At 47.5% G+C, this 13,053-nt stretch overlaps 1 protein-coding gene across 2 annotated transcripts in view; it reads right to left on the reverse strand.

The window, feature by feature from the left end:
* XKR9 (XK related 9) overlaps window positions 1–13,053 on the reverse strand; it is a 335,451-nt gene that overhangs the window by 258,360 nt on the left and 64,038 nt on the right. For both annotated transcript variants that reach the window (XM_078687158.1, XM_078687159.1), the window contains exon 2: window positions 1,208–2,077. In XM_078687158.1, the coding sequence (XP_078543284.1) occupies window positions 1,208–1,608 (401 nt within the window). In that variant the 5' untranslated portion in view covers window positions 1,609–2,077. The remainder of the gene's footprint in view (window positions 1–1,207; window positions 2,078–13,053) is intronic.

Consider the following 13,053-nt stretch of genomic DNA (forward strand, 5'->3'; position numbering starts at 1 on the left):
TTTCCTTTTCTAGTGCAGCCATTAGCCAATCATATACTGCCTTGTGGTCGTCATGTACCGTGGTACTTTTGTAAAACCACTGCAGTCTGAGATATCACTAAGATAAAATGCCTTATAACTTTATAAATACTTACCCTACTTATCTATATTACCAAAAAAGATCATCTGCACACCATAATGTATAAATCTGCCAATTGTTATGGAAATCTGACTGGTCGTTTGCCCACTACACATGAGCACAAATTCTATGGAAACTGTATTGGTGGAAAAATGCGTTTTGCACCTCCCTTTTTTCTTTGCACCCTCTTGAACATTCAGTGGAAAACTTTGCATCATTTGCCAAAGTAGAAAAAGCAATGAGTCTGCAAAGTTTAATGGAGATTTATCAAATGGTCACAAAGGTATTAACGATCAAAACTCTGAGGAATTGCTATTTAGGGAAGGCCAACTACAACAAGAGTGGCAACCATAACATTCACTATTTCTAAACATCAAACATTAACATCAATTGCATCACTTTTGGCAACACACTGAGCATTACGCATTAGACAGGGAGACAAGGGGATGAAAGGCTTCAGAATTTCATATCTTAAAAGGAAGTGACTACACTGTAACTTGAAAAATCTAGACTTCTTGACAAATGATTTCTATAGAGTTGAATGGCTGCAGCAGATGCATTCGCAGAGCAACTATCTGGCTCCTGAACCACTGTCCACATCATGGCATACAAACACTAAACAAGTTGACAAGAAAGGCTTATGTAGTTGCACTTGCAACCAATATACATTTTTATATACTAAAATGCAGTTTAATAGTTTTGGTGCCTTCGTCTACAAGTAGATTTTGTAAGGCTGCAGCACCAGTGCAACCATCAGAAATGTCTTTATATGCGGTTATGCTGACAAGCAACAGATCAATAGATACGATTAAACACATTAAATAAAGTTGTAAGACAGCAAAATGTGGAGGGTGTGGCCTACCGCCACAACCTGCAGCCTCTCCTCTAGTCTCAAGAGCCTTGAGCGAATGGCCAAGCCAGCTGGGCATGGTCTTCCACCCTACTTAGCAGTCACCATCGCAGTCACCATAACCCCCAGAGCATATTGTACAACAGTGGACAGCAGGGTCTACCTCAGTTAGCCACAAGCTGCTCTCTCCTTCCTTGTACTCAAAGCTCACTGACCACATGTACCCGTTGTGCACTTACCTTATGAAGATTCCAAACTGAAAGAGATGAGTTAGAACAATCCAGCTCTGCTGTTTTTGGTGGTCGTTCTGAAGGTCCGCTTGGAACCAAGAATAGCTGAAACTCTGCACAATAATCATTGACAGCAGTATAAAAATGAGTGTCAATGATGCCGCAATAAAATGTCCTTTAGTGTAATGTTTGACAGCCACAGAGATATCGATCCCGATGTCAATCACATACGAAAGAAATCCGAACAAAGTCATTAACAAATCCCACTTGTTAAATTTCATTCTTAACCTAGGAAGTTCAGACTGCTCTGCTTCTGTGAGCATCCTATGGTGTGCAGAGCACAACGGAACTAATAATCTTATTTTGAAACGGAGATAAAAGGAAATGTTGAAATGTAGAGCACATAACATTGATACAGGAAAATGAACAGAAAACACACCCTATCTCTTACAGGTGTAAAACGTAGCTGTACTGCCTCCTAAGAAAATGTAGGACCACAAGTGTGATAGGCTGGTGTCCTTTCATTCCATCGGAATCCTGCAAAATAATACTGGAATCTGTAGGGGTGTTTTTTTGTTGCAAAATATGTTCATAATTCCATCATGTCCTTCTTGGGATTTCTTTGAGGTAGTATTATTGGAAATAAAACTAATCACACAAATCAAGCAGAAGGATCTCAAAAAATTCAAACGACAGAGATGCTCTTTTTTTGTTCCCTTTTTCTTCAGTTTTGTTTGCCTGGTTCTTTGATTCTCAGGTCAGTGGAGTTTTAAACATGTGAAACGTAGGCCCGTGTGTTTCTATGCATTATTTTTATGTGGACAATGTTATCATTTTCAGGATCGTGCAATGGTAAGTCATCATCCTTCATAAACATACCTGAAAATAATTAACATTTCACAATTACTATTTTACGAATATCAAATGTAAAATCTGTTAACATACAGAAATGGTAGACATGAGAACACGAATATCTGAATATACTTCCTGCTTTAAAGAACGGCATCAAATTACTTTAAAAAGTTAAGGGGCATATGTATCAAATACCCTATTTGCGAGTCTCAAATAGCGATTTTTTGAGAATCGCTATTTGAGAATCGCAGACGAGATGTATGTAAAAATTCACAAATAGTTAGTGGTTCCTTGGCATACCTTAATTGCGTTTATCAATTTGCGAATCACAATTAAGGAATACCTTCCCATTCATTCCTATGGGCCGGGAGGCCCATAGGAATGAATGGGAAAACATTCTCAATTTGCGATTCGCATTTAGAGAATTGCACATTGAGAATAATTTCAAGGGTGCAAGGGTGTCATAAGGATACCCTGATGCACCCCTGAAATGAGCAATTGTGCACATACATGCCCTAAGGGCATGTATGTACGACACATGGCACTTTAAAAAATGCCAAAAAGTGCATTTTTCAAAGAAATCGCAAACTACTACCAACTTGAAGTTAGTGGTAATTTGCGATTTCCGAAGGAGAATTCGCACAACTTGGGTGCTTGTTACATCGCATTTAATTTTCGATTCCCTATTTTGCGAGGCGCTTTTGGGATGATACATCCCAAAAGGCCTTTTCCCGTTCACAAACGGGCTTTGTGAACGGTAAAAGGGCTTGATACATATGCCCCTAAATGAGTCCCTCTGGGTAGTCTGTGATAGTGCGCAACACCTTTTAAATATTCCAACTCCGTGCCATTCAGATCTACAAAACTAGTTTACTTTTTTGTACATACTTAAGCATACATTACACTATTAAGATTTATTATTGCCATAGGTTGTATTTTCACTCCCAGATTAGCCTGTAAAAACGAAAGCTGCAAAGAAAGTTTAAAGGTGTACCTGGTGCTATCCATCATGTCAAAACACATTCAACATCAGCAAATAGTACAATTGATTAATGGAATGCTGAACAATAACTAAATAAACTTACCCCAGATACAAAGATCTGTGACTAAATCAATTGGTCAGGTACAGATAACTTTGCCTAAATCAATCGGTTATTTTGTGGGGTTTTTGCAGATTTATATAGGGCGAACTCGACCCAATGGTATTGGAGCAATTTACATGAACACCAGTTACGTTACACAAGGACACATTTGTTTTTTGGTTTTTTTTTAGGTAGGCACGGGGAGATTAAGTGATTTGCTCAGAATCACAGGATGTGGAATCGACCCCGAGGCTTGAACCTTGACGGTGGCGATCCGCCCTACATCATACTCTGCCCGCCACCCATTTCCCCCGTCATATTAGTATGGAGGGGGACCCCGGCAGGCAGGCACCCTGCGGTGCCTGTCACCTTGTGCATGACAATGCATAACGTGCATTCCCAGCATTGAGGCGTTCGGTGCTGTAAGCACCGCCCCCCACAATGTTGGGAATGGAGGATGCCACCGCCACGGTGACGGTGGCATCCCAATTGCAGGTGATGGACCTCCGCACCACTGGCGGCCGATCCCAGCACCGCTAGGGTACAATATGGAATTAATGGGTTAGCAGTTTATCACAGAACTATGCAACCATAACCATGTGCAGTGCCCACCTCCACCTACTTTGTTAAATTGAGGTGATACAATGTCTATTTAAATCAATTTCTGTGGTGGGAAGGTATAATTTGCTACTGACTAGATCAATAGCTGGCATAATGGTCCTGTGGACCAGTTTAGATAAAGGCTAGGAGACACCCTGCTTGTCCCTGTATTCTGCCTGCAAGCAGCTATGCTAGAAAGCAGGCACATTACCTACTGAGGCTGGCAGGGTGGCTTAGTGAGTTAAAAACTTTAAGTTAAAATATGTGGCAATCTGCAGGGCATGCGTTTAAATCCTGGCAAAACTAGATGATTTCTACCTTTCCAAATGAGATACATTGAGTACCATTAAACTTGGCTATAGAAAAATCAGTTATTTAAACCACTTAAAAACAGAAGTCCAGTATGAAACACTATATAATAAGTTATTATCATGCAACAGAATGCATGCCAATGCGCCACTGTCTTGATGATGCCATTCTTTCAGCTACTGCGCACAAGATAGTCTTCGTTACTGGGACAAGCCATTTCACATCGGGAGAACATGGTGGCCAGCAAGTAGTTGGTCGCGGAGCCTGCCGAGCGTCAGAAGCGAGATGGAAGCATATATCTTGGGGTAGTGTAAAAAATGGGTTTGTAAATGGCAAATAGCAAACATAGCCAGCATAGTATCATGGACATGAGGAGACGTAGTTAACACTCACATGTGGTCTGGCAGTCGGTGATGGCCCGCTTGGCTTTGGATCTGGAGCTGGACTTTGGTTCTCGGATTTTCCACATGACGACCCGGTGTGGGTTTCCGGCGTGTTTTTTTTTGGGGGTCCTTTGGTGTGGCGGAAGTGTCGGGTCAGGTCGGATCGACGGATGCGGCCGCTGCGGAGTGGCGGCTTCTGGGACCTCAGAGGACGCAGGAGTCATTGTGGCACCGTGCAGCCCGCGAGTTGGGACGCGGACGGACAGCTGCTGTGAGGCTCCCCATCCATGGCGGGAGAGGCTGGGGCAGCACTTACGCTGCTCCTGTGCTACAGCAGCTGCGAAAAGCCCCTCAAAGACTGGTAGAGGAGGCGGAGGAGAACATCATTATTGAACACGGGGTAAGAGCAAGCAGTGATGTAGGTTTAACCGTGGTGAATGAACCGGGAGGTGTTTGCAAGACTGAGGGGGCTCTGGTGACTCTGTAGGGTGAAATAGGCAGCAGACCCACAGGGATAAAGTTGGGGGGACAAACTAGGTACGCATTGAGAAGTGCAAGCTTGAACCCGCCCAATGTGGACCTGCAAACTTGTGACAGCACTCAAAAACAGGGGGCTCAATCAGCGAAAAAGCAAATTAAAGTGTTACCTTATCAAAATAAATAAACAACTGGCAAATGGGTCACTTGCAAAAATAGAAAGTTCAAAAGAAAACTCCCAGAACCAACATAATCCAAAACTTACCCCCTCATTGAGGAGTTATTTTAAGGTTGTGCCCAGCACCTTAATACTAAAGCCAATAGGTTGTAATCATGTTAGTAACCCTAGGAAAGTATTACACCCAAACAGGTTCCAACCACTTACAAGCGAGCTGGAGTCACTAGAATGAGAGGTCGCAAGGGAATTGGTAATGGCTGATGAAGGAGACAAAGTCTCAGATGTGACTAAACAGAGAGACTTGGCTTCTCCAGGTGAGAACCAGATGGCTCAGATGGGGAAATCGTTCCTGAGTTTGCGGCAGGTGAGAACCAGGCGGGTATATCTGGGGAAACGGCTTCTGAGTCAGCGGCACTGGCAGCCCAAAGAGGGGATGCTGTAGACCAGTCCCTCCCCCCCCCGATCAGTCTCTGATCTATTGCAAACACTGACAAAAGAAGTCGGAGATAGATTTGTGGTCTCAGAAAGAAATCAAGCCGATATCAAAGTGTCAGCTGAAAAGTTGGAAGACAAACTGGATTCTCTAGCAGCAAGGACCACAGCTTTGGAACTCACTGTAGCGGAGCAAGCTTCTCACTCGGAGGAAAACGCAAGAAATAATAACTTTGTTGAAAGAGAGGGAAATCAGACAGGAGGCCGCGAAGAGCAGGCAAACAACAACAGTGCCGTCCGTTGGGGGCGACATCGCAGGACTTGAGAGACGCAGGTAGTGAAGACAACCGACCGCAGGTGGAGACAGGAAAATAAAGATCGGCAACACCCAGCAGCAGGGTCTCCAGAACAGAGGGGGGCATACTTGCAGCCCACAACAAGGCTTGACATCCAAACATTTCTTTATTTATTTATTTCATTTCTAAAGCGCGCTATCACCTAAAAGGCATCCTGGCGCTGGCAGACTCATATCAGAGGGGGGCCAAGCTGATGACAAGCTAGAGCTTCGGGGAATAGCCATGGTTTTAAGCTCCTCCTAAATAGAAGAAGGTCAGGGATGTGTCTAAACTCAACTAGAAGGGCATTCCACAGTTTCGCTGCGACCACACCAAACGATCTTCCTCCTGCTTTGGCTTTCTTAAACCTAGGTATTGTCACCACTCTAGCCGAGGAGGATCGAAGATTACGGGCCGGCGCATGCCACACAAACTTCCTTTGCAAACGAACAGGGCCTGACCCATGAAGGGCTTTAAAGACCAAGCAGAGAGACTTGAATTGGACTCTCTGTGTCACCGGGAGCCAGTGCAGCTGAGCCATAGCCCTAGAAGAGGATGATCTTGTGGGCCATGGACTGCGCCAGTGAGCTAAGCCAGGCCATGGTGGCCCGTCTGGGTCACAGATGGGGACGCTACAATTGGAAACCGATACTATACAGACTGCTATGAACTAAAGTCAACAAAAATGCCTTTGAGCAGGGGGATGTTCAAAGTGTTTCTCGGCTGTCACTCCCCCCACAAGCAAGTACTCTTTATGGGATTAAAGCACTCTGCACAGTTGGGGTGGCGGGTAGTTGGAAGTCAGTCTAGCAGGGGAGCAGGACGGGGGTGGAGGGAGGGGTTCAGTTCATGTTTAAGTTTGTTAAGTCTAAGTCGTTCATGCAAGAACATCAAAAGCTGATACAGTCTGTTGCAAGGTTATTGCATGATGGAAATGGTATATCGCTAGATATGTTCCGATGTCCAACAATCGCTCTTGTGCCCAAGGGGATGTAATACCTGACCTTGCATATTCATGACCAGAGAGTACACCCACGCTGAGTTCCCCCCTTACTGTAATATCCTGGAATGTAAATGGCCTGTGTGACAAAATAAAGAGAGGACTGGTACTACAACATCTTAAGAAACACGCTCCATCAGTGGCCCTTATACAAGAATCACATCTAGTGCGGACAGCCACTAAGGCTTTGGATAGATGGGGCTTTAAAATGGTGGCACACTCTGAATTTACATCTGGTTCCAGGGGAGTGGGGATTTTGATCAGGTTGTCCACTGGTGATAAACGGGACATGGATGGACGATCAAGAGTGCTTCGCAGCTCTATCCTGACAGTGGGAAGGGCGAGCATACAACCTATTCTCATTGTATATTCCTCCTGCGCTCCACAATCTAGCCCTCCCGGCCCTTGGTAAATTCCTGCTCGCACTCCCTCATGGGTAACTGATCATAGGGGGTGACTTTAATGCCTCACCTGATGCCACATGGGACAGACACCCACCGAGAGACCCGGGGACAACTTCATCACACCTCCAGGAATTCCTGGATGCACTTGGGCTAGTGGATATTTGGCGCACTCGCAACCCCAAAGAACATCAGTACACTTACCACTCAGGTGCACACAACAGCCTGTCTAGGATAGACTACATCCTCACCTCGTCAACAGATCTAGAGAGTGTACTGGAGATCACACACCTCCCCAGAGGCATATCAGACCATTTCCCGGTGTTAGTGACATACACATCCCACCTCATGGGGAGGAAACGCACATTTCCCATATATCCCGGTTACCCAACGGACCCAACCATATGGAAGGGCCTGCACAAAAGTTCCGGGCATTATTTCCAGGAAAACGTACAGTCAGTGACCACTCCTGCCATTCTATGGGAAGCATATAAGACGGTCCTGTGCGGACAGGCCATCTCCTTGATCACGTCACATAAGCGGGACAAGGCACAGCAGGTGTGGGAGCTTGAACAGGCGGTGATTCAGGCGGAGAGTGTGCACGCCGCGGAACCCAATGACAAAGCGCCCACACATTAGGCTTTGCAAAACGAGCATACAGAGACAACGTGTGGGAGGAAGCTAAGGCAAGAGTCACAAAAACACAGCACACCATCTATGAAGTGGAAGACAAGGCCAGCAAACTCCTTGCATGGCTAGACAAAAAGGAATGGGACAGTTTCTGGGTGGCGCACCTGCACTTGACCACTGGGGAGATAATAACGGACCCGCACGTCATCGTCACAGCATTCGCACAACACTACGAGAACATATACACTCCCAAAGCAACGACAACCGTAGAGGAGAATTTGGCCTTCCTTAAGGATATACATCTTCCCAGGCTGGCGCCTTAAGAGATACAAGCACTAGAGGCAGCTCTCACGGTTGATGAACTTACTGCGGCCATTAGAGGGCTCCAACCGGGTAAGGCACTAGGTCCCAATGTATTCCTGTGGAGCTTTATAAAAAAGAAGCGGACACGCTGGTGCCACATCTGCTGAGGATCTATGAGGCCAGCCTGGAGATGGGAACACTCCCTAGAGACCAGCGGGTAGCGACGCTTATTGCGATCCCAAAACCAGGTAAACCCCCTCAGGAGTGCACCTCCTACTTCCCAATTTCGCTCCTCAAAGCGGAAGCGAAAATACTAGCGAAAGCATTGGCGGCTAGGCTCCAGCTCTATCTCACTACCCTAGTACACCACGACCAATCCGGTTTTATGCCGGGCCGGAACACTGCCTGACACTGTTCAACATCTACATGGCCCCGCTCGCACACGTCGCCCAACAGCATGACCTCATCATAATCTCCTACCCCGACGACACTCAACTGATCCTCTCCCTCACCAAGGACCCCATTACTACCAAATCCAACCTCCACGAAGAAATGAAGGCTGTCACCGACTGGATGAAGATCAGCCGACTGAAGCTGAACACAGACAAGATGGAGGTCCTCATCCTTGTCTCCAACCCCTCAGCCTGGGACGACTCCTGGTGGCCGACGGCACTGGGGGCAGCCCCGACACCCAACGAACATGCACGTAACCTGGGAATCATCCTCGACTCAACGCTCTCCATGACCAAGCAAGTCAACGCCATCTCCTCCTCCTGCTTCAACACCCTCCGCATGCTCCGCAAGATCTACAGGGGGATCCTGACAGATACAAGAAGAACAGTCACCCTGGCCCTCGTCAGCAGCAGACTTGACTACGGAAACGCCCTCTACGCGGGAGCCCCGGACAAGCTCATCAAACGACTGTAACGCATCCAAAACGCCTCTGCACGACTGATCCTCGACATACCACGCCACAGCCACATCACCCCCACCTGAGAAACCTGCACTGGCTCCCCGTCAACAAGAGGATATCCTTCAAGCTCCTCATTCACGCACACAAGGCACTCCAGAAGACCGGCCCAGCCTACCTCAACAGACGACTTTCCTTCTACATCCCTAACCGCCATCTCCGCTCCGCCACCTCACACTCTCCACTGTCCCACGCATCCGAAGAACAACCACTGGTGGGAGATCCTTCTCCCACCTCATCGCCAAGACCTGGAGCACCCTCCCACTGAGCCTACGACAGACCCAAGACCTGCTGACCTTCAGGAGGATACTCTAGACCTGGCTGTTTGACCAGTAGCGCCCGCCCCCCTCCCAGCGCCTTGAGACCCTCACGGGTATGTAGTGCGCTGTACAAATGATTGATTGATTGATTGATTGATTGATTGATTGATTGATTGATTGATCCTGAAGAGACTTCTTGGCGTGATGGCTCGCATACCCACTATCCAAGAAGAGGCGGTCATCCTCTTGTTGGACGCCAGTATGACCTTCGATCGGGTGGAATGGCCCTTTCTATTTCTGGCGCTACAACATTTTGGTTTTGGTCCCAAAATCTGTGCCTGGATTCAACTCCTGTAGACACAGCCAATGGCACATGTTGTGGGCAACAGGCGGGTCCCTGAAGACTTTCCCCTGGGGTGCGGGACCAGGCAGGGCTGTTCTTTGTCCCCCCTCTTGTTTGCTTTAGTGCTCAAGCCGTTCGCGGTGTGGATAAGGAGGGATCCTGTAATACGCGGATTGCGGTGGTCGGAAGGTTGGGAGGATCCCATCTCCCTTTATGTCGATGACATCTTGGTATATATCTCATCCCCCAGACGGTCACTCTCCTGCTTGCTGGACATCTGCGAGTCATACGGTAGAGTTTCGGGCTCCACTATTAACTGGGCAAAATCAGTTTTATATATACTTAAGGGCGCCCCTCCACGCCTGCCCAGGGGTGTCACTAGCCAGATCGCAGAAGATGGGTTCAAGTATCTAGGCACACATATCACACCACAACCCACACAATTTTTCGGGCGTAATCTACTGCTACCCCTGAAGAGGCTCCGTAGTGAAGTGAAATACCTGCCATTGACGTTCCTGGGCCGAGCAGCCCTGTTCAAAATTAAGGCTCTCGCCGGGTTTTATACGCCCTACAAAACACGCCAATCCCGGTCTCTCACTCCTATTTCAAGTCAATTGAGGCAGAAGTAGGCCACCTCCTCTGGGATGGGAAGCCTCCCCGCATAGCAATGTGCAAGCTGGTAAGGGGTTGGTGCGATGGCGCAATTGCTCTGCCCAACATTCAACTATACTATTGGGCCTCCCGGCTCATAGTGGTTAACCAATGCTCCACGCCCCACAGGACGAACCAGCATTGAGAATGGATAGTCACACCCTTGGCACAGACAGAATCCTGGGCGCACTATATAATAAATTACGGAAACACGCATTGATTGGCCCCACAGCGCACACCGTGCGCATCTTGTTTATAGCACTTTGTGTGCTCTGCTGGGAGGGAGTGCTAACACAACACACACCACTCTGGGATGCCCCATTGTTGGGCAAGCTTCGCAACAGTAAAGGTTCCACCCGATGGGATCTAATAGGTATATTCATGGTGGGGGACCTGTGGAAAAAGGGGAGTGGTCACATTTGCTCAGCTACCAGCAACATATCAGATGGCAGAGAAAGAGCAATACCTGTACCTGCAAATTAAACATGCACTTACAAGGACCGTACCTCTGGGAACTGATCTCCCCAAGTCCTCGCCGTTCGAGGATCGACTACTGATGAACTGCCTAACCAAAAAGGCAATTTCTCTAACATACTGTAAATTGGTTAACCATCAGAAAGATCCCACACACAACCTTAGAGAAAAATGGCAGGCTGAGTTGGGGACATGGACGAGCAGGATTGGCAGTAGGCACTAGCATCCCAGCGCGAAGTGGCAATCCACTCCAGACTCCAACTTGTGCAACTCAAAATACTGCACAGAACGTATTACACTAGAACAACACTTCCCAAAAAAGGGCGGACTGATACACCACTGTGTCTGCGGGGCTGTGGGTTGGAGGGTACCTTTTACTACACATTGTGGGACTGTCCCAAAATCATACAATACTGGGGGGCTGTCATGGCTACAATCACTCGGTTATGTGGCTTCGGCGTCCCCCCTGAACCAAGGAGGTGCCTTCTCAATATGTGGGAGCCTACTGACCTTTACCATGCAGCGCAGGACTGAGCAACCCTGGGTATCACACTGGCTAAGCGGAAGATTGCTCAATATTGGGGAACTCAGACGGTCCCATCTCACCAGCAGTGGTGTTACGATCTTGACAGTGCCATGGTAGCAGAAAATATTTACAACAAGGGGTGGTGAGGGACAGAGTCTCTGAATTAAGCAGAATACTCTCACCCAGTCAAGAGATCAGGGCTAGATCCAACACCGTTTTTTAGCTCAATGCACCATCCCAGTTTCAGAACCTGGCTGTATGCAAATTAGTCTGTTCCTGTCCCAGTGCATGATGGGAACAGGGCAAACCAAACTACAAAAGCCAATTCTTACACTGGGAAGGAAACAAGCTTCCGGGGACCGGTTTCTGGCATTACAGCCGTCTTCGGCCCGGCTTGCTTGAATCCTGATGGTGCAATGAGCAAGGGACTCATGTCTGAGTATACCCTTCCACGCTTAGGGTGGACAAAAATATTTACAACAAGGGGTGGTGAGGGACAGAGTCTCTGAATTAAGCAGAATACTCTCACCCAGTCAAAAGATCAGGGCTAGATCCAACACCGTTTTTTAGCTCAATGCACCATCCCAGTTTCAGAACCTGGCTGTATGCAAATTAGGCTGTTCCTGTCCCAGTGCATGATGGGAACAGGGCAAACCAAACTACAAAAGCCAATTCTTACACTGGGAAGGAAACAAGCTTGTTGTAAATAATTTTGTCCACCCTAAGCGTGGAAGGGTATACTCAGATGTGAGTCCCTTGCTCATTGCACCATCAGGATTCAAGCAAGCCGGGCCGAAGACGGCTGAAATGCCAGAAACCGGTCCCCGGAAGCTTGTTTCCTTCCCAGTGTAAGAATTGGCTTTTGTAGTCTGGTCTGCCCGGTTCCCATGATGCACTGGGCCAGGGACAGACTAATTTGCATACAGCCAGGTTCTGAAACTGGGATGGTGCAATGAGCTAAAAAACGGTGTTGGATCTAGCCCTGATCTCTTGACTGGGTGAGAGTATTCTGCTTAATTCAGAGACTCTGTCCATCACCACCCCTTGTTGTAAATAATTTTGTCCACCCTAAGCGTGGAAGGGTATACTCAGATGTGAGTCCCTTGCTCATTGCACCATCAGGATTCAAGCAAGCCGGGCTGAAGACGGCTGAAATGCCAGAAACCGGTCCCCGGAAGCTTGTTTCCTTCCCAGTGTAAGAATTGGCTTTTGTAGTCTGGTCTGCCCTGTTCCCATGATGCACTGGGCCAGGGACAGACTAATTTGCATACAGCCAGGTTCTGAAACTGGGATGGTGCAATGATCTAAAAAACGGTGTTGGATCTAGCCCTGATCTCTTGACTGGGTGAGAGTATTCTGCTTAATTCAGAGACTCTGTCCATTACCACCCCTTGTTGTAAATAATTTTGTCCACCCTAAGCGTGGAAGGGTATACTCAGATGTGAGTCCCTTGCTCATTGCACCATCAGGATTCAAGCAAGCCGGGCCGAAGACGGCTGAAATGCCAGAAACCGGTCCCCGGAAGCTTGTTTCCTTCCCAGTGTAAGAATTGGCTTTTGTAGTCTGGTCTGCCCTGTTCCCATGATGCACTGGGCCAGGGACAGACTAATTTGCATACAGCCAGGTTCTGAAACTAGGATGGTGCAATG

The sequence above is a fragment of the Lissotriton helveticus genome, chromosome 4_1 (genome assembly GCF_964261635.1).
Source record: "Lissotriton helveticus chromosome 4_1, aLisHel1.1, whole genome shotgun sequence".
NCBI classification, from domain to species: Eukaryota; Metazoa; Chordata; class Amphibia; order Caudata; family Salamandridae; genus Lissotriton; species Lissotriton helveticus.